The sequence below is a fragment of the Peromyscus californicus genome, unplaced genomic scaffold (assembly GCF_007827085.1).
Source record: "Peromyscus californicus insignis strain IS unplaced genomic scaffold, ASM782708v3 Scaffold_6__1_contigs__length_162567912, whole genome shotgun sequence".
Classification (NCBI taxonomy): domain Eukaryota; kingdom Metazoa; phylum Chordata; class Mammalia; order Rodentia; family Cricetidae; genus Peromyscus; species Peromyscus californicus.
Genome location: NW_026294584.1, coordinates 99347232 through 99373896, shown reverse-complemented (window position 1 = coordinate 99373896; position 26665 = coordinate 99347232). Strand labels below are relative to the sequence as shown.

The 26665-nt window shown below is 49.0% G+C and overlaps 1 protein-coding gene and 1 pseudogene across 1 annotated transcript; both read left to right on the top strand.

Annotated features, from left to right (window-relative positions):
• Positions 1-1983: 1983 nt before the first annotated feature.
• LOC128099708 (sperm motility kinase-like) lies at positions 1984-2826 on the top strand (annotated as a pseudogene).
• Positions 2827-22031: 19205 nt separating this feature from the next.
• Positions 22032-25757, top strand: Spr (sepiapterin reductase). The gene is made up of 3 exons (XM_052721063.1): positions 22032-22375; positions 22751-23041; positions 25497-25757. The coding sequence occupies exons 1-3, from the start codon at positions 22069-22071 to the stop codon at positions 25685-25687; spliced, it is 789 nt and encodes a 262-aa protein (XP_052577023.1). The 5' UTR covers positions 22032-22068; the 3' UTR covers positions 25688-25757.
• The last annotated feature ends 908 nt before the right edge of the window (positions 25758-26665 follow it).

The following is a 26665-nucleotide window of genomic DNA, read 5'->3' as shown; positions in this document are numbered from 1 at the left end:
ATTGATTTATGTCTAGAGGCTAATTTCACAAGATCAGGGCTGCTGCGGGCCACAGGAATATATTATAAGAACTCAGCTGGTTATGGCAAAGCCACTACCTGGAGGAATCAGAGAATTCCTCCAGACGAAGCCAAATTCCAAGGAGTTTTTGGTGTTACTTGGCTTGTTATATATCAGCTGTATTCTGTTATGAAAGTCATGTGTGCCTTCATAGTTTTCCCAATTGACTTTTCCCCAAGAAGGGCTAACAGTGTGGACTGATCACTCTCTGGACATACACATTCCAGGTATTTGGAGAACAGCCTCAGGAAAGGCTTTCTCTGGAATCAGATATCTCCCTTGGCCATTTTCAAGGACTAGCAGTAATAACAGTCTACATGCAAGTCTCCTGATTTAAGGCAAATTCCACAAGGAGACACCACCTAGGTCAGGTGCAATTCAGCTCGGACCCTCCTTTCTTACAGCCTTACTAACTTTATAGACTACTAACTCCTTACCTAACCACTTCTAGGAATATTTAGATAACCTTCTGCGCTGACAGCAATGCTCAGCCAGAACCCCAGTTCAAGCCTCCCTGTAATTATCATCATTAGCAGCATCCGGCCAGGTCCATCCCCAGATGGAGGAGAATACTTTATCAGAGATGCCTCTGTATTCTCTAAGAACAGATTTAACCATCCAGGCTACCTGTTTGAGAAGGCCTGGCGGATGTGCCAATTAAGCTTTACTTCCTCCTTTCCCAAACCTTACCTCTGGTTCCAGATCTCCCTTTAACTATCACCAGAGGCATCTAGCTGTACACAGGTTGCCTAGCAACTGAGCACACTTTCCCCCACCCTGCAGAAAAACGGCAGATAGCTTGGACAGATAGGAGTCACAGGAAAAAAGAAGACAGTTTTATTTTCTCCCATTGACCTAGCAACTTATAGATTCTTAACATTTTCTACTAATCACGTTTAAGACTATAATTGAGCACATATGATTCCCTCTTCTTAGATATTACCCAAATTTAGCCTTTAGCCTTAATTCATTTCCCCATTGGTCACTTCCCTTTGGGGTTGCAAATGACAATTAATGGTTATTGGCTCCCTATGTGATTCTTATCACCCCTCCGTTTGACCCTGGAAGCCTGGCTTTATATATCAGGACTTCCAGGGCACGGGGGTGGGAGAAAAGAAAAGAGAATGGAAGAACTAGACGGGTAAGAACTTGAAGGGAACAAACTGAGATGAGGAAGAACTAGATTGAAGGGCTAGAAGAGAATACTAGAGGAATGAGATGGAAGATGAGGATGAGCCAGATGAGGAAGAACAAGATGAGGAAGAACGAGATGAGGAGAGAGAAGGAGATGGGAGAGGAGATGATATGGGAAGGAACAAGATGGATGAGAACCTAGAAGGGGCAGAACAAGATGAAGGAATTAAGATAGAACCCAGAGGGGACCGCGGACAAGTGTAGAGAGAAATCAGGCAAGAAAAGACCTAAATATGAGAGCAGAATATAAGCTTGTAACTGACACAGAATAATAAAGTATATGGGCTAAGGAGTTTCGTGTACATAGATTCAATTCTTCTCATCAAAGATTAATTATCAGCTGGTTGTAGATTCTTCCCGGACCCTGGGAGGGGACTATCCAGGGGCTGGACCCCCTTAGTCCCCGATACTCAGTGAGTGCTGAGTTCCGGTAAAAGGATGATTATCTTTCCCAAGAAGCAGCTCTTGGCTTGTGACCCTTTGTTTTATTCTGTTTCCGGTTGATTCCTACCAACACGATCTGTGTCTTATTCTGCTGTCTGCTGCTTTGGAAGGTGCTTTCTTCTCTTCCTGAGCATTGAGTCCCTGTGAGTTTCTCTAAAGTACCTCTGACTTTCTTTTCCTTTTGGATGAAGGAATTTGTATTGATAAACATTCTGGGCCTGATTTGGACTGTTTAAAATTCCCCATTGAGAGTTTGGTTCTAGCCCTATCAATGAGGACCCAACCATGGAGCAGGGTGGGGAGGCCCACCGCTCTGCTGAGGAGACCTTGACCGATGACTATAAGATGATGACGACCCTGGGCCAAGGACAGTTTCCAGAGGTCAAACTGGCCTTCCATGTGCCCACAGTATCCTGTGTGACTGTAAAAATTCTTAGAAACAAGAATTGCCCATCCCAACATCATTAAATTGTTTCATGTGGTCCAGACCAGAGAGACCACCTACCTGGTGATGGAGCATGCATCAGAGGAAGACCTGCTGCATCATATACTGGAACTGGGGGCCTTAGAGGAGAGCAAGGCTCGAAGGCTGTTCACCCAGCAATATCTGCCATGATAACCTTATTGTTCATAGAGACATAGAAGCCAATAACATCCTAATTGAACACATGGGTAAGGCCAAGCTGTGTGATTTTGGTCTTTCTGCTAAAGTCATCCCTGAGGAGAAGCTTGGTGGTTTCTGTGGCACTCTGTACTACTGTGCCACGGAACTCTTTGGAAAAAAGGCATACAATGGCCGTGCCCCTGATATTTGGAGTTTAGGTGTGCTCCTCTTCCTCATGGTGACCGGGGGGTGGGGGGTGGAGGGGCTTTCCCTTCAAAGCTAGCTCTGTTGCAGGGGTGAAAGAGCAGATCCTCACTAAAAACTTCAGGGTGCCTCTGCATGTTTCCGTTGATATTCATGATGTCACCCTCAAACTGATTATAAACTGCTGATTATAAACCCCTACAAGAGGCTCACCATAGGCCAAATCATGAGGCACCCCATGGTCAGGAGCAACAAGGCTCATTCACCACCTACTTCCACCCAGTCTCTCCCAGGTACCCCAAGCATTGTCAGGGCCATGACAGTCATGGGGTATAAATCCAAAGAAATCATTGAGTCTCTGAGAGACCAGAAATGCAACCAGGTGGTGGACACTTACCTAATACTACAGCACCAGTCACCTGGGGGAGACTGCTACCATCACCAGGAGAAACCAGTGAGAGCCATGCAATCAGGCCTTGACCTCAACCTGGCAGATCTTCACACTTTCCCTGTGTCCTTAGGGAGAGCTACCGAGCCTGCTCCCCCTACCTTCACCTTGCCATCGAAGACCAAGGAGAAAGATGAGAAGAATGCCAGGCAGGGTGGCACAAGGCACAGCATGCCTGCCACCCTGTGCTGCCAGCCAAAGAGGACCCACCCTCCCCACCTATCTCACCTGGGCTGATCTATGGTTGATTCCCTCACAGGCAGCAACCTGGAAATCAGTGATAATATCACACAGTCTGAGATCGAGTCATTTGGCGGCCACATGGCCAGTGTCCAGCCACCTCTCTTTCCAGACACCTCCTCTCCTAGGCCACCAGAGTGAGACTACAGGTGACAGACAACAACATGTTCTCCTGCAGTCCCCAAGAGGAGCTCTGGAGCTCCCAGGAGGCATCTCAGTATTTCACCCCCACAGGCTCCTCCCCTTGGGATACATTGCAGAAAGAGACCATCACCCAAGGATCAACCATGACTCAGGAAGGGACCATGACCCATGTTGAGGCAATGACCCAGGAAGGGACTATGAACTAGGATGAGGCCATTATCCAGGGTACCACCTTGACCTAGGAAGGGACCATGACCAGGAAGGGACCATGACACATGATGAGGCCATCACGCAGGAAGCAATCATGACCCAGGAAGCGACCATCATGCAGGTAGAGGCCATCATTCAGGATGCAACCATCACCCCAGAAGCCACCATGACCCAGGTTGAGACCATCACACAGGAAGAGGCTATCACTCTGGATGTGGCCATGACCCAGGAAGTGGCCATCACCCGTGGCCAGCCCCAGGATGCAGGCCCAGCTTCTTCCAGAACCCGGAGGCACCAGAGCTGGAAGGGGGTCAAGAAAACAATCATGAACTGCCTCAGACACCTGTGTTGCTGCTGCCTGCTACCTGCAAACAGAGGCCATGCCTCCTGCCACAACCTGGCTCTGAAGGTCGCCCCCAGAACCAGGTGGGTGCACTTACTTCATTTTATTTGTGCTTCTCCTCCTTGTGATATCCCCTTGTGATAAATGATGCCTGTGCCCACTCGTGGCACACTTGTGAACTTAACAACCTGTCACTTCAGAGAGACCAATCCCAGAGAATCCCCTCAAGTGTGACCTCAGGCTTTTTGAGCTAAAAGTGGACAGCAGAGATGCTGATGAGAGCAGGGAGAGCAGGAGGTGGGGCAAGGCCAAAGGAGGCAAAGATCCCATGGAGGACCAGTGTGGTGCTTAGACACTGCAGGGCCAGCACAGTAAGTCCTGTGTGTTCCAAAGCCACTAAGAGTCTCATTCCTGTGTCTTTCTGCTTTGAAGTCCTGAAGAGGTCAAGCCCCAGCTCCATGGCTTGTGAGCCACAGGTTGGAGACCAGTCTGGCTGAGAATCGGACAGCCCCACGGGGAGCCAGGCCAGATGTCCAGGAGGCAGGGTGAACACAGGGCCCTCCTGCAGAGGAAGAGCTGTCCACCCCAGCGCAGGTCTCTCCAGGTAAAATCCCAGGCAGGAAGGACAGGCTTTTCACAGGGTCTTGCTCAGAGGGGAGGGCTGAGGTGCAAAGGGGCCCTAAGCTGTCTCATGGTACAATATCCCTTGCCCTCTCCCCATGCCTGGCTAAACATCAGAGATTGCCCTCTGGGTAGTGACTGTCCGTTGCTCCCTGTTTCTGGGCAGAGAACATGGTCTTCTCCATGAGGTGAGACTTCTCTCCCCAGGGAGAGTACTCCTAGTCAGCCTGTCTCACCTGCCCCAAGATGGGTTCCCAGGTTGAGGATGTGACCTGCAAACAGCCCTGTAGGACTCCTCTAGAGGGCAGCCTCCTGCCAACCTTTTGCAAGAACTCCCCAAAGTCATCACAGCAAGTAACATAGCTTGAGTCCTCAGACCCAACTCAGAGCAAAGCTTGGGACAATCTCTACTGAGGAGTGACTCCAGGGCTAGCTGAGTCTCCTCTCTCCACCAATTCTGCCCTCTAGTTACTCACCTGCTGCCTCTCCATGCTTGCTCCTTCAAGGCTACCATTCCCACTGGGAACTGGATTACACACTCACCACCACGTGCCACACCGTGAGGGAGTGATAGGTGTCGTGATATGGATCAAACCAGAAACCCTTATAAGGGGGCAGCAACCTGCTGTGGGCCCTGCCTTGTGCCAGCCCAAGTCTGCACTCAGAGGGCATATCTGTAAGGTCGCTTGTTCTTTTACAGGTAAGCAGCTTTTTGCACATATTTTGGGCAAGCTTCCTGGAAGCCTCCCCTGTCCATCCCACAGTCACATTGGTAAGGTCTCATCTCCTGTGTTCTTTCTCCTTAGACGGTGCCAACATGTCACAGCATGAGACACAGAAAAGTCTGTGTGACTGATGTGGATGGTACATCGATCTATGTGTCTCCCTAATGTGACATGGAAACAAGGGTCCTGGGATGATAATCATGCTCTGCTGGCTTCTGTGTCCAACAGCATGTCTTGATAGTGTTCCAGCACTAGGAGAACACATCTGCCACATCTGTTCTGTCCTCTGAGCACCACTAAGCTCCTAGCACAGACATTTTTTGTGTGTGTGTGCCCAATCTGAGAAGAAAAGAGAATCTTATTCCACTCTGGGGTGGGAAGAGCACCCCAGAACCCCATGCTTCCCAACCCACCGACAGCAACTCTGGGAAAGTACATTGCAAAGGATCCTTTGCTGGTCTCAGCCACTGGATCTGCTCAGACAAAACTGAGGAGGACTTCTCAGGCGACTCTGACCAGCCTGGGAGGGAGATCTGACTTCACATTGTGATCCCCCTAAGACAACTGTATTGTTCTCCTGCCCCCATCCCCAGGAATATAAAGCCATTGGTGAGGATCTCTCTCTGTCTCTGTCTCTCTGTCTCTCTCTCTGTCTCTCTGTCTCTCTCTCTGTCTCTGTCTCTCTCTGTCTCTCTCTGTCTCTCTCTCTCTGTGTCTCTGTCTCTCTCTCTCTCTCTCTCTCTCTCTCTCTCTCTCTCTCTCTCTCTTTCTCTCTCTCTCTGTCTCTCTCTCTCTGCCTCTCTTCTACATGAACAATTTCCAGGCAGGTCAGCTGTTCTGTCTTAAACTGGACCCCCAGAGAATCACCAAACACTGAAAATCACTATAAACAGCAAACCCAAAATGCAAACATGAAATAAAAATTGCAATGATTGAAATAGATACATGAAATTAAAACCAACCAACTAAAAAAACACACAGAAAACCTTCAATGACCCACCCTAATAATAACAGTCTCACAGAAGCATGCTAAAGAAACACACTCCACCTACAACCAAAGATGGAAATTGGCTTTCATTCCCTGACAGGTGTATTAAGGTGTCACATGCACACTTCCATTTTATTTTCTGACATTTGGTTCTGTCTACTTTGGTCAACAGGAATAGTATTGCTACAAACTGTTCTCATCTGCTGGTTTTAGTGTTCACACAGAGTATTGCCCTATAACTCGGGCTGGACTGAAATTCAGTATGTGGTCCAGGCTGGCTTTAAATTCCTGAGGGTCCTGCGGCCTCAGTTCCTCTTAGGTGCACTGGAACACTGGAACACTGTTAGCATTTGTGTATGCTGCTCCACGTCCATGCCCAGACCTGCAGCTGATGCCACTAGGAGATGGAGCCTCACCCCCACTCTGTAGGTTTAGCCCCCTCACCCCTTGGGGGAATCTCATACCCCTCACATTTAGCCAGTTCTAGGAAGTTTGTGCATTTTTCTTAAGACTAGGTGCCAGAGCCAGGGTGAAGGTGTATGCCTCTAATCCCAGGACTCTGGAGGCTTAGTCAGGAGACTAGTCAGAAATTCAAGGCCAGCCTGGGCTTTGGTGGCACTGGGAGAGATCTCTCTCTCTCTCTCTCTCTCTCTCTCTCTCTCTCTCTCTCTCTCTCTCTCTCTCTCTTTCTCTCTCTCTCTCTCTCTCTGTCTGTCTAAAACAGAAATCGAACAACAGGACTAGTGTTCCGTGTGCCTTGCATGCACACTGGTTCTTGGCCCTGGGTTCTTGCCCAGCATAAAATAAAACCATGTAGAGCATACTGGAAATCCCAGTATAGGAGGGTGGAGACAAGAGGATCAGGTGGTCAAGGTCATCTTCCAACATGGAGAGTTGGAGGTCAGTCTAGGAGGAATGACACTCTATTTTAAAAGCAAACAACCCCTCACCCAAAATCTTAATGCCCAAATCTGAGAAAACAGTGACATGGCAGCCCATAACAACCACATATTCAGTGTGAACCAGACCTTTCTGATAGAGAGAAGAAAGCCGGGCATCTAGATGTGCAGTGCAGTAATTTTTTCCCCTGTGACTCACATCTGGAATTGGCCTGAGCATTGAGTTCATCCCCTGTGCACAGCACTGAAGAGTTGTCCAACAAATACTTCCTGCTGGCCCTGTGGGAGGCGCTGGGGAGCTGTGTGAGTAGTGCTCCCTGTTGATCCTGTGGGGGGCAGTCAGGAGGAAGGTTTGGAGAGCATGGAGACCCGGACCTGTGCCAATAGGAAAGGCAGGAAGGCTGCTGGCCCTGCAACCTGTCAGAAACTCTGGTGTTGTGCTGCCCCCTTGTGGCACTTCTATACCAGTTCTGCGTTAGTGCGCCTGGTTAGCTGAGGTCCTGCTTCACTTGTTGCCAACCACTGGGGTGCTTGGGTGGGTTTGTGGGTGGGGTGGGGGTAGGCTTGCACCGCTATACCCATCTAACATGATTTTGCCCTTCCTTCTTTCATTCCTTTTCCCCATTATCATAATAAAGGAACAAAATACCCTTCATAGCTCTGCTGACCAGGAGATGGCCTTGAAGAAATTGCATAGACACACACTGCTGTTCCTGGCTCTGTTGTTTATAAGGCTAGACGACTGGGCAGCGAGTCAAGAGTGTGAATCGACACTCTGGGTGAGATTCAGAAGCACAAGAGGACCGGGACAGTGACTGTCTGATTTTACATTACCTGCTTCTTTTGTGAGATAGGAGTTCGTTCCCCAGGATGCAAGAAAAAGGGCGAGCAGGCTTGCTGAAGCTTGTCACCCCAGCACTTGGAGATGGAGACAGGTGCATCCCCTTTTTTGTTTTGTTTTGCTGTTGTGATTTATATTTTGGGTTGTTTTTTTTTTCCAAGACAGGGTTTCTCTGTTTGGCCCTGGCTCTGTGGACCAGGCTGGCCTTGAACTCACAGAGATCTGCCTGCCTCTGCCTCCCGAGTACTGGAGTCAAAGGCATGTACCACCACCGCCTCCATTTGATGCAGGTGCACCAATCTTGCTGGCTTTGAGAAAGCCTGTGTCCAAAACACAATGTGTACAGCATCTGTGAATTGACATTTGAGGGAATACATGTGCTACATACATACAAGTTTGAGCATACACGTGTATGTATTCAAGGACACACATGTACAAGCCCATAAGTGTAAATATATAATGTGTGAGTGATCTGCACACACACTAAAGTAAAAACAATGATAAAGAAGCATAAAGTTACTTGAAGAACCAGGGACCTTTTTGGAAAACCTGACCTTCTGTGAAGGAGCATCCTATTCAGCAAGACCTAGGAGAATGAGACAGGGTGATGATGATGCTGAGAACACCAGGGTGGTCCTCTCTGTCTTTGAGGAAAGCAGGTAATGTAAAAACAGACAGTCACTGTCCCGGTCCTCTTGTGCTTCTGAATCTCACCCAGAGTGTCGATTCACACTCTTGACTCGCTGCCCAGTCGTCTAGCCTAATAAACAACAGGGACAGGAACAGCAGTGTGTGTCTATGCAATTTCTTCAAGGCCATCTCCTGGTCAGCAGAGCTATGAAGGGTATTTGGTTACTTTATTATGATAATGGGGAAAAGGAATGAAAGAAGGAAGGGCAAAATCATGTTAGATGGGTATAGCGGTGCAAGCCTACCCCCACCCCACCCACAAACCCACCCAAGCACCCCAGTGGTTGGCACAGGTGAAGCAGGACCTCAGCTAACCAGGCGCACTAACGCAGAACTGGTATAGAAGTGCCACAAGGGGGCAGCACAACACCAGAGTTTCTGACAGGTTGCAGGGCCAGCAGCCTTCCTGCCCTTCTTATTGGCACAGGTGGGGGGCTCCATGCTCTCCAAACCTTCCTCCTGACTGCCCCCAACAGGATCAACAGGGAGCACTACTCACACAGCTCCCCAGTGCCTCCCACAGGGCCAGCAGGAAGTACTTGTTGAACAGCTCTTCAGTGCTGTGCACAGAGGATGAACTCAATGCTCAGGACAGTTCCAGATGTGAGTCACAGGGAAAAAAATTACTGCACTGCACATCTAGATGCCCGACTTTCTTCTCTCTATCAGAAAGGTCTGGTTCACACTGAATATGTGGTTGTTATGGGCTGCCATGTCACTGTTTTCTCAGATTTGGGCATTAAGATTTTGGGTGAGGGGTTGTTTGCTTTTAAAATAGTGTCATTCCTCCTAGACTGACCTCCAAATCTCCATGTTGGAAGATGACCTTGACCACCTGATCCTCTTGTCTCCACTCTCCTATACTGGGATTTCCAGTATGCTCTACCTGGTTTTATTTTATGCTGGGCAAGAACCCAGGGCCAAGAACCAGTGTGCATGCAAGGCACACGGAACACTAGTCCTGTTGTTCGATTTCTGTTTTAGACAGAGAGAGAGAGAGAGAGAGAGAGAGAGAGAGAGAGAGAGAGAGAGAGAGAGAGAGAGAGAGAGATCTCCCAGTGCCACCAAAGCCCAGGCTGGCCTTGAATTTCTGACTAGTCTCCTGACTAAGCCTCCAGAGTCCTGGGATTAGAGGCATACACCTTCACCCTGGCTCTGGCGCCTAGTCTTAAGAAAAATGCACAAACTTCCTAGAACTGGCTAAATGTGAGGGGTATGAGATTCCCCCAAGGGGTGAGGGGGCTAAACCTACAGAGTGGGGGTGAGGCTCCATCTCCTAGTGGCATCAGCTGCAGGTCTGGGCATGGACGTGGAGCAGCATACACAAATGCTAACAGTGTTCCAGTGTTCCAGTGCACCTAAGAGGAACTGAGGCCGCAGGACCCTCAGGAATTTAAAGCCAGCCTGGACCACATACTGAATTTCAGTCCAGCCCGAGTTATAGGGCAATACTCTGTGTGAACACTAAAACCAGCAGATGAGAACAGTTTGTAGCAATACTATTCCTGTTGACCAAAGTAGACAGAACCAAATGTCAGAAAATAAAATGGAAGTGTGCATGTGACACCTTAATACACCTGTCAGGGAATGAAAGCCAATTTCCATCTTTGGTTGTAGGTGGAGTGTGTTTCTTTAGCATGCTTCTGTGAGACTGTTATTATTAGGGTGGGTCATTGAAGGTTTTCTGTGTGTTTTTTTAGTTGGTTGGTTTTAATTTCATGTATCTATTTCAATCATTGCAATTTTTATTTCATGTTTGTATTTTGGGTTTGCTGTTTATAGCGATCTTCAGTGTTTGGTGAATCTCTGGGGGTCCAGTTTAAGACAGAACAGCTGACCTGCCTGGAAATTGTTCATGTAGAAGAGAGGCAGAGAGAAAGAGAGAGAGAGAGACAGAGAGAGAGAGAGAGAGAGAGAGAGAGAGAGAGAGAGAGAGAGACAGAGACAGAGACAGAGAGACAGAGACAGAGAGACAGAGACAGAGAGACAGAGACAGAGAGAGATCCTCACCAGTGGCTTTCTATTCCTGGGGATGGGGGCAGGAGAACAATACAGTTGTCTTAGGGGGATCACAATGTGAAGTCAGATCTCCCTCCCAGGCTGGCCAGAGTCGCCTGAGAAGTCCTCCTCAGTTTTGTCTGAGCAGATCCAGTGGCTGAGACCAGCAAAGGATCCTGTGCAATGTACTTTCCCAGAGTTGCTGTCGGTGGGTTGGGAAGCATGGGGTTCTGGGGTGCTCTTCCCACCCCAGAGTGGAATAAGATTCTCTTTTCTTCTCAGATTGAGCACACACACACACACAAAAAAAAATGTCTGTCCTAGGAGCTTAGTGGTGCTCAGAGGACAGAACAGATGTGGCAGATGTGTTCTCCTAGTGCTGGAACACTATCAAGACATGCTGTTGGACACAGAAGCCAGCAGAGCATGATTATCATCCCAGGACCTTGTTTCCATGTCACATTAGGGAGACACATAGACAGATGTACCATCCACATCAGTCACACAGACTTTTCTGTGTCTCATGCTGTGTCATGTTGGCACTGTCTAAGGAGAAAAAACACAGGAGATGAGACCTTACCAATGTGACTGTGGGATGGACAGGGGAGGCTTCCAGGAAACTCGCCCAAAGGATGTGCAAAAGGCTGCTTACCTGTGTAAGAACAAGTGACCTTACAGATATGCCCTCTGAGTGCAGACTTGGGCTGGCACGAGGCAGGGCCCACAGCAGGTTGCTGCCCCCTTATAAGGGTTTCTGGTTTGATCCATATCACGACACCTATCACTCCCTCACGGTGTGGCACGTGGTGGTGAGTGTGTAATCCAGTTCCCAGTGGGAATGGTAGCCTTGAAGGAGCAAGCATGGAGAGGTAGCAGGTGAGTAACTAGAGGGCAGAATTGGTGGAGAGAGGAGACTCAGCCGGCCCTGGAGTCACTCCCCAGTAGAGTCCCAAGCTTTGCTCTGAGTTGGGTCTGAGGACTCAAGCAATGTTACTTGCTGTGATGACTTTGGGGAGTTCTTTCAAAAGGTTGGCAGGAGGCTGCCCTCTAGAGGAGTCCTACAGGGCTGCTTGCAGGCCACATCCTCAACCTGGGAACCCATCTTGGGGCAGGTGAGACAGGCTGACTAGGAGTACTCTCCCTGGGGAGAGAAGTCTCACCTCATGGAGAAGACCATGTTCTCTGCCCAGAAACAGGGAGCAACGGACAGTCACTACCCAGAGGGCAATCTCTGATGTTTAGCCAGGCAGGGGGAGAGGGCAAGGGGCTATTGTTCCATGAGACAGCTTAGGGCCCCTTTGCACCTCAGCCCTCCCCTCTGAGCAAGACCCTGTGAAAAGTCTGTCCTTCCTGCCTGGGATTTTACCTGGAGAGACCTGCACTGGGGTGGACAGCTCTTCCTCTGCAGGAGGGCCCTGTGTTCACCCTGCCTCCTGGACATCCGACCTGGCTCCCCGTGGGGCTGTGTGATTCTCAGCCAGACTGGTCTCCAACCTGTGGCTCATAAGCCATGGAGCTGGGGCTTGACCTCTTCAGGACTTCAAAGCAGAAAGACACAGGAAGGAGACTCTTAGTGGCTTTGGAACACACAGGACTTACTGTGCTGGCCCTGCAGTGCCTAAGCACCCCTGTAGACGAATTTCTAAGTGGTCTTACTAAATAAGAAACACAGAGCCAAATACAGCGTTAAAAGCCCAAGAGATCAGAGCAAGAGCCACGACTCCCTTTAGCTTACCACTTGCTGCTGTCCTTCCCCTGAGAGAGACCTTCTTCCCGTGTGTCTTGTGTTTTATTGCTTTTCTGTTCCGCCTTCTCATTGGCTCTAAGCCCAGCCACATGACTTCCTCGTCACTGCCTGTCTATACAGACCTCCTGGTCTCTATGGTTGGTACTGGGATTAAAGACTGAAGGGTCACCACGCTTGGCTGTGTCCTTGACCACACTAAGACTCGGTCTGCCATGTGATCGGGATTAAGGGCGTGGGCCACCACCGCCTGACTGCTGTCCCTGGCTCTCGCTATGACCTCTGATCTCCAGGCAAGTTTTATTTATTAACATACAAGTAAAATCACATTTCAAACCAAAAAAAAAAAAAAAAAAAAGCCGGGCGGTGGTGGCGCACGCCTTTAATCCCAGCACTCAGGAGGCAGAGCCAGGTGGATCTCTGTGAGTTCAAGGTCAGCCTGGGCTATCAAGTGAGTCCCAGGAAAGGCGCAAAGCTATACAGAGAAACCCTGTCTCGAAAAACCAAAAAAAAAAAAAATCACATTTCAGCACAAATAAAATATCACCATATACCCCACTGGTCCTCCATGGGATCTTTGCCTCCTTTGGCCTTGCCCCACCTCCTGCTGTCCCTGCTCTCATCAGCATCTCTGCTGTCCACTTGTAGCTCAAAAAGCCTGTGGTCACACTTGAGGGGATTCTCTGGGATTGGTCTCTCTGAAGTGACAGGTTGTTAAGTTCACAAGTATGCCACGAGTGGGCACAGGCATCATTTATCACAAGGGACAGGAGGAGAAGCACAAATAAAATGAAGTAAGTGCACCCACCTGGTTCTGGGGGCAACCTTCAGAGCCAGGTTGTTGCAGGAGGCATGGCCTCTGTTTGCAGGTAGCAGGCAGCAGCAACACAGGTGTCTGAGGCAGTTCATGATTGTTTTCTTGACTCCCTTCCAGCTCTGGTGCCTCCGGGTTCTGGAAGAAGCTGGGCCTGCATCCTGGGGCTGGCCACGGGTGATGGCCACTTCCTGGGTCATGGCCACGTCCAGAGTGGTAGCCTCTTCCTGGGTGATGGTCTCAACCTGGGTCATGGTGGCTTCTGGGGTGATGGTTGCATCCTGAATGATGGCCTCTACCTGCATGATGGTCGCTTCCTGGGTCATGATTGCTTCCTACATGATGGACTCATCCTAGATCATGGTCAATTCCTGGGTCGTAGTCCCTTGCTGGGTCAAGGTCCCTTCCTGGGTCATTGCCTCATCCTGGGCCATGGTCCCTTCCTGAGTCATGGTTGATCCTTGGGTGATGGTCTCTTCCTGCAATGTATCCCAAAGGGAGGAGCCTGTGGAGGTGAAATACTGAGATGCCTCCTGGGAGCTCCAGAGCTCCTCTTGGGGACTGCAGGAGAACATGCTTTGTCTGTGTCACCTGTAGTCTCACTCTGGTGGCCTAGGAGAGGAGGTGTCCAGAAAGAAAGGTGGCTGGACACTGGCCATGTGGCCGCCAAATGACTCAATCTCGGACTGTGTGATATTATCACTGATTTTCAGGTTGCTGCCTGTAAGGGAATCAGCCATAGGTCAGCCCAGGTGAGGTAGGTGAGGAGGGTGGGTCCTCTTTGGCTGGCAGCACAGGGCAGTAGGCATGCTGTGCCTTGTGCCACCCTGCCTGACATTCTTCTCATCTTTCTTCTTGGTCTTAGATGGCAAGGAGAAGGTGGGGGGAGCAGGCTTAATAGCTCTCCCTAAGAACACATGGAAAGTGTGAAGATCTGCCAGGTTGAGGACAAGGCCTGACTCCATGGCTCTCACTGGTTTCTCCTGGTGATGGTAGCAGTCTCCCCCAAGTCCTTATTGGTAAATAGGACAATAGAGTCTTAGTTAAAACTTACATTTGGCGGCTGTGGCTGAGCTGGTACCAGTGGGACCAGAAATCCCGCTAGGCCTCAGGCTGTATGGTGGGGTGCTGCCTCTGGGGCCTCGGGGCACTGATGGTAGTTAAAATATCAGTAGATTCGGGTGAGGCCACTAAACTGACAGAGAAACAACCTAAGTCTCATAAAGGTGAGCACGTGGCAATTATTAAAGCTAGGAGAGTGGAGGCAGGAGGAGTGGCAGTTCAAGTTGTCTTTGGCTCCACAGTGGTCTTGAGGCTAGCCTGTGCTACAGGAGACCCTGTCTCATCAAACCAAAAAGCAAAAGCAAAGAGAAGAGCAGGGACTGCTTTTGTTTTGTACGTGATCGAGGTTCCCAGTGCTTCAGAAATATCGTTTGCTGTGAGACACAGGGCATGGACACAGTGAATGTGACATCAACAACTGAGGTGGGAGGGCTGTGTCAGCCTTTTCCATGTTCTTGAAGCGACGCTGCTGTCACCTCCCATCAGAAGTCATTGGTTTTACACATTAGATGGACCTCACAGGACCCACCCAGAATCAGCTATGTGACATGAGCCAAAGAAACTGGATGGAAGTTTACAAGAGGTCAAGAAGGATGTTTTCTGTCAAGAAAACCTTCCCACCACCTGAAGGCATCACGTGTTTACACATTCCACACTTAAGCACTGGCTAGCAATTCTAACAAACCAAATCATCACACGATGAAAGGGAGACATGGGTACTGTCCAGCAATGGGCACTGAAGTCCTACGTGCCAGTTCTCTATCAGGTATTAGGTTTCTGAAAGCCACAGGATAGGCCCTCCCTCATCATCAACACCTGGGAAATCCAGGAAGGAGACTGAAGGGTTTTGGTGTTGGACCATGAAGGTCCTGCTACCCACCACCTCTCTCCAAAGATGAAAAGATAATCTACCATGAGTGTAAGTAGGGCAGGAACTCGACAGGAATCTTGAGGCAGGAACCAAAGCAGATACCATGGAGTAAAGCCGTTTACTGGTTTGCTCTCCTTGTCTCTTCTTTAAGCCTCTTTTTTAATATACAGCCATGACCTCCAGCCCAGGACCTGAATTATTAATCAAAATTCCCCACAGACTTACCTACAAGACAATTAAGTTTCTTCTTCCTCAGATTGCTCTAACTTGTGTCAAGTTGGCAAAACCTAACTGGCCCATGCGGACATTCATCTAATAGCGGGTAGATAACATGGTTCACTTTACATGGACCCTACCATGCTGTAATAACTCTTGGTTTACAGAGCCCATCACATCCATACTCAAAGCAACTGCTTCCTTTTTATTAGACCCAGATTGAGGAGAATAATACTGTAGCCTCTGACTGATACTGGGATGCTGGGACATTGCTCTATTTCCCAGGACGCTCCAGGGCAGACGGCTAACATCTATGGGGCTGAGAAGAATAGACTTTGTCACGTTTTCTCCATAAAATCTTCATCCAATTTCCCACCAGACAGAAAACTAGGACCCCAGAAGGCAGTGGGTTGATATGTTCAAAATGATAGAGGAAAAAAAAATCCATCAGTGGCCATCCTGGAATCCTCGCCCCAGAAGGAGGAGACACATGTGGTTTCTTCAATGAAACCTGCTGTTCTGGGCCAACATTTTAGAAAGTAGAGGGGGAAACTCTCTCAAAATAAACCATACAACAACCAAAATAGTTGAGGGTGTAAATGAAAATTCAGTGCAGACCTCCTGGCTAGGGCAACTCAAAAGCAGCTTTTCTGGGTGTTCGGACTCCTTCAGCTCTCATGGTCCCTTTTATGATTTTAGTTTTATTTTGTGTCTTCAGGCCCCTGTGGATTTTAAATCCTGGCACAAGTGGTGCTTTCCTAGTTCCAGGCCCTTACGATCCACACAGTACTGCCTCAGAAATAAAGGTCATTGCCACCTACATCGATGCCGTCTTCCTCTACCAAGGCTCTGGTTGCCTCCTTAGGACCCAATGACCAATCCACAAGATCAATTGCCCACTCCCAGCTCTGAAGCTGCTCGAGAAGGTGACCTTTGACTCTTGCCAGTGCTTTGACCCTGCTTATCTGTCAGAGGTGATGCGGACACCCTTCTAGGGTAGATGCCTGGGGACAAGGCTGCTTTGGTCTCAAGGCAGACTGGACCTACAGCAAAACCTGGCTGCCTTTATCGGGGCCAGAAGGGGTTAATCTTAACAAGTCCTAGCTGCAATCTTTAGGGGGGTAGCACCACAATGAAGAATTAGACCCTCCGGAAATACTGGTCTTTATTGTGATAGCCAGTGGGAAGGTCACTCAAGGGACTAAATCTCATTTGGGGTCTTTCCTAGTTAGGTCTGCTCTGCTGTGATAAACACCATGACCAGAACTAACCTGGGGAAGAATTGGTTTATCTCCTCCTACACTTCACCATCCATCAATGAAGGAAGCCAAGGTACAAACCTGGAGGCAGGAACTGAAGCAGAGACCACAGATGAAGGCTGCTTCCCAGCTTTGTCTCTCTGGCTTTCTACATTCCTTATACAATGGAACCACCTACCCCAGGATCACATTACCCATAGCAGTGACACTAGGGCCTCCTACATCAATTAACAAGTAAGAACAAACCCTACAGACAGCCTACAGGCCAGTCTGGTGAAGGCAACTCTTTGAGGCTCCCTCTTCCCAGGTGTGTCTACTTAACAACTGAGGCTACTATGGCAAGGTTTTATTTATTTTTGAGATAAGTTTCTTATAGCCCAAACTGGCCTCAAATTCAATATTTAACTGAGGATGACCTTGAACTTCGGATCTTCCTGCCTCTGCCTCTTAAGTGTTGGAGTTACAGGCATTTGCCACCAAGTCTGGCTTAGAAATTTTCATTCATCTTCACAGATCCATATTATTCCATAATGTAGGATGTACCACGGTGTATCTAACTGTCCCTACTTTAAAATTTTTTGCAGTGGTGGGATCATATGTGCAGGGCCTTGGAAAGTATAGGCATGTGCCAACAGTCTAGCTTGTGTGTGTGTGTGTGTAGGTGTATGTACATGTGTGTTCATGTGAGTGCACATGCACTCAACTAGTATGTAATGTCTCTACCCTGTCTCTACCTCCTTCTCCCCCCGCCCCCCAAATCAATCTTTGATTTTGTTTTTTGTCATTGTTTTGAGACAGGGTCTCTCTCAGTAGTCCTGAAGCTCCATACATAGACCAGACTGGCCTTGAACTCTGCCTCCCGAGTGCTGGCAATAAAGGCGCGTTTGTACCATATTCAACTAATTTTTGGTGTTTTGTTTTGTTAAGCCAGGTTCTTACTATATAGTCCAGGCTGGCCTGGAACTTGATATGTAACTCAGGCTGGCCTTGAACTTATGATACTTCTTTGTCTTTCTCCCAAGTGGTGAGATTACAGGCATAGGACATGAAACTGGGTTCTAGATCCACTTGCTTATTACTTAAGACCATGTCTCATATAACCTAGGCTGGCCTCCAACTGGAAATGTTTTTAGACAATGCTGGCCTGGAAGCTCTGATCCTCCTTCATCTACTTAGAAGGTAGGATCAGAAGTTCAAGGTCTAAGTGATAGAAAGATCCTATCTCAGTGTTAGGATTACAGCTACATGTTGCCATGCTCAGCTTGCTAACTTTTATCATCACTTTACTATTTGTTTGTTTATTTATGTGTGGATATTCATGGCATGGTGCACATGTGGAAATCAGAGGACAATTTGAGGGAGTCTGTTCTCACCTCCCACAATGTAGGTCTAGGGGACTGAACTCCTATCATCATGCTGGGCAGCAAGTGCCTTCTTCACCCACTGAGCCATGTTACTGGCCTTTGAGTAGCCCTTCAAAGTTACTTGTATGAAGCTGAGTGTGGTAGTACATGTGTTCCTACCACTCAAGAGACAGTGTGCCACTCTTTAGTGTGGACTGAATTTGTAGCCTGCTTGCTCCAGCCTCATGAGTGGTAGGTTATATGCCTTATTATTTGACCTATACAGTTCATCTTTAAAACAGTTTGCTATTTAGAGGCAACTTCAGACTTTCCAAAGGTTGGAAAGAGGGACAAGGGAGAAGCCTCGGTTAGTAAAGTTCCTGCTGTGCAAGCCTGAGGAGTGGAGTTCAGATTCCTTCCACCATGGAAAAGCTGGTGGCGGTACCTGCTGCCCGCACAGTAGAAACAGCACCTGAGTGGGGAGTGACGATTAAGAAAAGACGGATAGAAAGAAACAGAACATAAAAGAAAAGATAGAGGCATGGGATAGCTTCGGGAGGACTGTCAGTGAATACTGCAGCCCCCTGGGTCTATTTCTCAGCCTGCTTATATACAACTTGAAGGCAGAGGAAGTAATAAAGAAGTACAAGGCCAGACTTGACTACATGAAATTTTAAAAGAAAAGAAAGAAAGGAAGAAAAAAATTCAAAGACAACGAAGAACCTCTGTATATCAGTCATTTACATTTCCTAAATATTTACATTTCTAATTACTTATTTTGTATTCCCTGAAACATTCAAACATATGTTTCAGACATGATTCTTCATGACAAGAACATTGGCTGCAGAACAGTTTACAATGAGTTTGTAACAGAGCTGGGATTATAGGTATGTACACGTGGCTAGTACTTTCCTGTTGCTGTGAGAAACACCATGGCCAAAAACAACATGGGGCAGAAACGCTTTATATTTGCTTTACAGGCTACAGTCCATCACTGAGGGAAGCTGTGGTGGTTTGAATAGTAATGGCTTTCATAGACTCATGTGTTAGAATGTTTGGTCAACGGGGAGTCGCACTATTAGGAGGTGTGGCCTTGTTGGAGTAGGTGTGGCCTTGTTGGAGGAAGTGTGAGCTTTGAGTTTTCAAATGCTCAAGCCAGGCCCCATGTCTCTCTCTCCTTGCTTCCTGCCATTCAGATGTAGAGCTCTCAGCTACCTCTCCAGCACCATGCTCCCAGCCATGACAATAATGGACTAAACTTCTGAACTGTAAACCATCCCTAATTTTCCTTTATAAGGGTTGCTGTGGTCATGGTGTCATCTTCTCACAGCAATAGGACCCTAAGACAGAAGCCAAGACAGGATCTCAGGGAACCTGGAGGCAGGAACTGAAGCAGAGGTCATGGAGAAATGACTCTTCCTGGCTTGCTTTCCTTGGCTTATTCAGCCTGCTTTCCCTTTCTTTTTTTTTTTTTAATTTATTTATTTATGTATTCTATGTATATGAGTACTCCATTTGCACATATGCCTGCACACCAGAAGAGGGCACCAGATCTCATTACAGATGGTTGTGAGCCATCATGTGGTTGCGGGGAACTGAACTCAGGACCTCTGTGAGAGCAGCCAGTGCTCTTAACCGCTGAGCCATCTCTCCAACCCCCTCCGCCTGCTTTCTTATAGAACCCAGGACTGCCTGCCCAGAAGTGGCTCCAGCCACAGTGGGTGGCACTCTCCCGCATCCATCAAGAAAATGCTCCAAAGACTTGGGCACAGGCCGGTCTGAGGGAGACAATTCCTCATGTGAGGTTTGCTCTTCTCAGCTGACTCCAGCTGGTGTAAAGGTGACAAAAACTAACCAGCAAACAGATCTGAGGGTTGTCAATTCTCTACTATTGTCCTTTGAGCCTTTAAGCTTGATAATGCCCATCGCGATACCAGCAGCTCTCGGGCATGTTTGTGTGTGAGCACCACGTGGAGATCTTTCTTAATTCCTTAAAGGGCCTGGAGAGACAATTCATCGGTAAGATCATTTGCTGTTCGCTCTTCCAGAGGACCCGAGTTCAATTATCAGTACCCACAGGACAGCTCACCATTATTTGTACTCTAGTTCTGGGGATCAGACCTCTCTTCTGACCTCCTTAGATGCCAGGCACATGTGGTGCACACACATACATACACATGTGGTGCACATGTATACATATGCACAGGCAGAACACTCACACACAGAAGTCTATTTTTTAACTAATAAGACTGATATATATATATATCATATCTGATATATATGTATCATATCTGATACACACACACACACACACACACACACATGAGACAAGGTTTCTCTGTGGTCCTGGATGTCCTGGAACTCTCTCTGTAGACCAGGCCGGCCTCAGACTCAGAGATCTGCCTGCCTCTGCTTGCTGGGTGCTGGGATTAAAGGCATGCACCACATCATCCAGCCACAACTAGTGTTTTTAATGTGGGTTCTGGGGTTCAAACTCAGCAAGGCATGCACTTCACTGCCTGGGCCATCTCCCCACCCCACCCCCTCCTTTTTTTTTTTTTGTATTGTGTTTTGTTTTGAGACGAGGTCTCATACCGCCCAGCTGACCTTGAACTTACTAGGTAGTCTGGACAATCCTTCAACTCCCTTTGGAAATAAGATAATAACAAACTCAAGAGACTAGTGAAACCTGAGTGGTTTTAAATAGACGGTTCTGCCGGGCGGGTGGTGGCGCATGCCTTTATCCCAACACTCGGAAGGCAGAGGCAGGAGGATGTCTGTGAGTTCGAGGCCAGTCTGGTCTACAGAGTGAGTTCCAGGACAGGCTCCAAAGCTACACAGAGAAACCCTGTCTCGAAATAAATAAACAAACAAATATATATATATATATATACAGTTCTGCAGAAAGGGACTCCAAGGTGCTGATTTGGCACAAGACAGTGGTTTTTTTTTTTTTTTGTTTTTTTTTTTTTTTTGGTTTTTCGAGGCAGGGTTTCTCTGTGTAGCTTTGCGCCTTTTCCTGGAACTCACTTGGTAGCCCAGGCTGGCCTCGAACTCACAGAGATCCGCCTGGCTCTGCCTCCCGAGTGCTGGGATTAAAGGCGTGCGCCACCACCGCCCGGCAAGACAGCGGTTTTTAAGAACCTGTCAAGAGACATTCCTATTCTCTCTCCTATAGGCATATAAGACTTGCATCTCCCTAATTCCCCCAACTCATTGGCCTCGGACAAAATCCTCATCCAATAAAAAATTTGGGACTTGAAACTGGCCCCTTCTGACTGTCGGCTTCCGGCTAAGTGACCGATCATACCACTTGTAACTTTCTGAAACAAAGAGGGGCTAGCGGCTAGCGGCGCTTAGCGCTGCCTAAGCTTGTCTGTTACTCACCTCACACTGAGAATGGACCGTAACAATCTATTTCTTACACTCCTTATCCTTCTCCGACATCCCCCAAGTGCTGGGTCTACAAGTGTGCAACCACCACGCCCTCCCAGGGAATTTTTCTTTACCATTTGAGATTATAAAGTGGTTTAATAGGTGCATAACACGGTTTTATAGACTAAGGTTGCTGTCCGCAGGTACCAAGGAATCAAGGTGTGTTTTTACTGTTAGGTGGGTCATTATATTGTTTATAAGATTGTTGCAACTCTCAGTCTTTCTCTTCCCGTGTCCTCTTCATCTTCTCCTGAGGGGAGCTGCTGGGCTCTTCCAGAGAAATCTTCTGTCACCCAGAGTGCAAGGAGACCCCAAACTCGACACAGGAAAGGAAGGACTTCATCCATTGTTGTCACTGGTCGTTTCCTGGTATGCCCTGCATGGATGAAGACAAACCAACCCTCGTGTAAGAAGCTGATTCTGGAACAGGGTGGAAATTGAGGACAGGTGGTCCCAGAAAGGGACTGAGCTTGTGGGAGCGGGGCAAGGGGAACCAGGCAGCGCTGGGAATGGGGACTGGGATTTCCTGCCGGGCCACGCCTCCCTGGCTACTGGTCATTCTCTTCACCCAGACACTGGTGGATGCTTGCCCGCTCTTCCGCTACGCAATGCCAAGGGTAGGCCCCGCCCCGTGCCGGTTTAGCTGCTGCGCGCGCCGCTGAGTTCCAAGCATGGAGGCAGGCGGGTTGGGTCGCTCCGTGTGCGTGCTGACCGGGGCCTCCCGGGGCTTCGGCCGCGCCCTGGCCCCGCTGCTGGCCCGGCTGCTGTCGCCCGGTTCGGTGCTGCTCCTGAGCGCACGCAGTGACTCGGCTCTGCGGCAGCTAGAGGAGGAGGTGGGCGCACAGCAACCCGGCCTGCGAGTGGTGCGAGCAGCCGCCGACCTGGGCACCGAGGCCGGCTTGCAGCAGCTGTTGTACGCGGTGCGCGAGCTCCCCAGGCCCGAGGGTTTGCAGCGCCTGCTGCTCATCAACAACGCAGGTGAGACCCCCGGATCAGACCGGGGCTGCGGGCTTTCACCGTTTGGAGAGTCCCTAAAAGTCCAGAGTCCAAGCGGAGACAGGATGTACCAGTGTCCCGGCAGGGTTAGCCCAGCCTGGTTGTCTAAAGCTCCCTAGAACTTTCTCGACCGCCTCGAGCAGTGCCTCCTGGCGGGAGCATGAGTCAAGACATCGGTCTCTGAACAAATCCCCCTGCTTTTCCAAAGAGCGCTCAAACAGGTGTATTCTTAGTGTGCATTAGGGGTGTCTGCAGAGCTGGGGTAGATGGGTAAAATGGATATGAGAAGGAACTGTGCAAGGCTGAAGAGGACAGAGCCCACGCTGCTGTGTCATTTCTTCGGTCCTGTTTTTTCAGGCACTCTTGGGGATATTTCCAAAGGCTTCCTGAACGTAAATGACCCAGCTGAGATCAACAGTTACTGGACTCTGAACCTGACCTCCATGCTCTGCTTGACCTCGGGCACCCTCAGTGCCTTCCCAGATAGCCCTGGCCTCAGCAAGACTGTGGTTAACATCTCATCTCTGTGTGCCCTGCAACCCTTCAAGGGCTGGGCGCTGTACTGCGCCGGGAAGGCTGCTCGAGACATGTTGTACCAGGTCCTAGCTGCTGAGGAACCCAGCGTGAGGGTACTAAGCTATGCTCCAGGTAGGTGGGTGATACTGCCGTTGCTGCCTCCTGACCTGGCTGGTACCTTTCTGGGGGCTGGGCAAGGTGGGGAGCCTGGTCTATATTCTCAGGAAAGAATCTAAAGAATATATTGCCCTCCAATCATGACTTATCTTGCAAGGAAAATAAAGATTCTAAGAAGTTAGAGTAGACAGGGGCGGAGGTACTCGGCATTAGGAGTTGCCTGCCTAGCAGGTGGGACAAAACACCCACACACATAAAAATAAATTAAACTTAAAAATAAAAAAACAAAAGACTACATTACCTTTATATGTTTAACTGTCTGCTTTTCTCCCTCAACGGCCACATACTATTCATCCATGTATCCCCAACACCTAGCAAAGCTTCACAGAGGCCGGCCACATAAATGATCAAAGACAAGCAGGCAGACATTGTTGAGTGGTGAGCATCCCAGGCTGAGCTATGCTGAAACACTGAATGGGGTGGGAAAAGGGTACCAGGATGAATAAGATGGGCCCTTGTTCTCATGAAAATTACAGGGTATGTGGTCTTCTGATGCCTTGTCTTGTCTGACCAGCCTATTAAGATGACATAGTACTGGGGCCATTCTTCTAGGCTGTGATTTCTGTAGTTAGAAAGTAGCAATATGTGGTGGGATGTGTGAGCAACTCAACAGTGAGATCCAGTTGTCTGTACCCCTTTGGACTAGGTCAGGATCCTGGAGGCACGGAGGCAAGATAGTCTGTCTAATGCTCAAGTGAGGCAGGACCAGGATCCAAACTTGCTTCCAACTTCTTGATCTATGCTGGGTCTCCTCATATTACCTAGTACCTGCTCTTAACACACACACACGATATTGCTTGTTCCAGCTCACCTGCTCTGAGCTCAGCCTAGACTCATTCAGACAGCAGTGATCACATGTAAACCACAGCTGGTGAGGGGGAGTTGATTCTAGATGCACCCAGAGCCAAGTTAGCTCTCTGGAGGCTGCCCCGGGTATCTTGGAGGAACTGAGAGGTTTAGGAATCCCCCAGAGGCTGAAAACAAGCAGGAGCCACTCCAGTTCTTATTTCAGTCTCCAGAATGTTCTAACAGGTTTCCAAAGACAGAAAAGTCTGTTTGGAAAGAGAGCAGGCTTTCCCCAGAGGTGCTCAAGGAGATAAAACTGGGCGTGGTAGAGCACTTGAGAAGTGATAGCAGGGGTTCAAAGTCAACCCTGGCTATACAGCAAGTTAGAGGCCAGCGTGGGCTACACAAGGCTACACAAGTCTCAAAACGAGGGGCGTGGGAGGAAGCGGCTAGAGGATATTACAATGAAGCAAAATGATTCTTCTTAGCCATGGCTTGACCTTCGGAAAAGTCCTTGACTTTTCCAAGTAGTAACTTTTGTGATAGTAGCTGAATTCCATTACATTTTCCTGCGGCTTGCAGCAGGTTCCATGATTTTTCTGTCCCTGAACACCATTAAAATTTGGTAGGCTACACAATTCCTTGAGGGCTGTTTGTTAGCAGGTGGGAGACATTTTCCAGACATGCAAGCATAGGTGAGAAAGCTTGTTAGAGAGAGACCGGTCTTGGGGCGGGGGGGGGGGGGGGGGGGGGGGAGGACAGACAGACAGACAGACAGAGACAGAAAGAGGGAGGGAGGGAGTTTATGTGTTTATGAGTGTTTTGCCTGAAGTTTATCTGTTCACCACATGCAGTGCCTGCAGAGGCCAGAAGAGGACATCATAGCCCCTGTAACTGAAGTCACAAATGGTTGTGAGCTGCTATGTTCGTACTGGGAATCAAACCCTGGTTGTCTACAAGAACAGCAAGGGCTCTTAACAGGGGACCATCTCTCTCTCTCTAATCCCCACACTTGGCTTTTTACTGGGGATCTGAACTCAGGTTGTCATGCTTGTCCAGCAAATACTTTACCAACTGAGCTCCCCGCATCCAGGGATTTCAAGGAGCCATGTGAGCCCAGGAAAGTGCAGCCAGATGAATTTATCAGAGAGGACTAGAGCACATGTTGAAATAAGGAGAGAAGCAAGGTTATAGCGTGGACCTGCTTGAGACCATGGTGAAGGTCTCACCTGATCCCTGGTTGGCTGCAGGTGGAATGAGGACCCTGCAGGGTCCAGGTATCTATTGATACAAGTGGAAAAGTCAGGAAGAGATGTTACGTGGACAAGAGCTGATGAGCTTGATTTTAAACCATGCTTAATAGACTTGAGCTTTGAGTTCAAAACTCAGTAGTAGCATGAGCTGGGCATGGTGGCCCTCACCTGTAATCCTGGTACTGGAGAGGCTAAGGCAGGAGGATCTTGAATTTCAAGAGAGAAATCCATAGAGAGAAGATAACTGAAAAAAGAAAAAAAAAATTTAAAGGCAATGTAATGGAGCCTCGGGCCAGACCCGCCTCAGCTCCACCCGCCACACAGCGGGGACTTAGAACCTCTGTCCCTGTCTTGTACTTTCCATCCACTAGGTCCCCTGGACACAGACATGCAGCAGTTGGCTCGAGAAACCTCCAAGGACCCAGAGTTAAGGAACAGACTGCAGAAGCTGAAGTCGCAGGGGGAGCTGGTGGATTGTGGGACATCGGCCCAGAAACTGCTGAGCTTGCTGCAAAAGGACACCTTCCGGTCTGGAGCCCACGTGGACTTCTATGACAGTTAAGCCCATGTCCTGCCACAGTGCCCCCCCCCCAACCCTGCCTAACGCAAATAAAAGTCCTCAGACACGGCCAGCAGGGAGTGGCTGGCATTACCGGTCATCAGAAGGCTTCTGCGGGGCTTGAGAGAGAGTTGATGAATATTGGAGTTCTCTGTCCTCAGGAAGAGAATTTAGAGCTGGGAAGAGGAGGAGAAGCTGAAACACTGGAGAGAAGAGGAGGTTGAGTGTCTTGTCTGTGGGGGGAGGAGGGTGCACCTGATGCTGAAAGAGGACCAGGGCGTCACATTGATGCTCCTTGGACTTCCTATCTTGGTTCTACTGCCGTCTTCCTCTGGGAGCCACCGTTTCTCCCTTGACTCTAGTCCAAATACGTAGTTAGTTCTAAGTCAGATGCAATAGTGCGCGTTGCCCTTCGGGAGTGCCTCGTGACCTCTTCGACGGGGTGCAGGAGGGACAGCCCAGCTCATTCGCTAGGGTGTCCTGAGAACGTTTCTGCTCGTGCTTCCCAAAGTGTTGCCGGAGAGCTGTCTGCCTCCTTCCGTCCGGGCCCACACAGTGCTAAGTGTAGGTCCAAAGGCATCAAGATGGATGTACCCGGACACCTGTGCCTTTGTCATGCTTCTGTCCACACTGACCTATGGGTGAAACTATTAAGGCCACCCCACGTAGTTAAAAGGGAGGTTTATTTTGTGGGGTAACTTACAAGTGAAGGGATAGGTTGCAGGGTCTGGGAAAGGTGTGGCACAGTCCAGCAGTGTTCTATGGAGAACTCTGTTCGATCTAGCTCCAGCGTCCAGGGTCCAGGAACCAAGAGAGCCCTCGCATCCGGATCTCGGGTCTTCAGGGTCCTCTCTCAGCCCCGCCTTGTAGGCGTGACCATTACTGAAGCCTCAGTGGGGTTTGGAACTTCCAGGTCAAAGCTGGAATGGCTACCCACTATACTGACCCACCTTTAAAGCCATTTTCTTGAGGGTTCTAGAG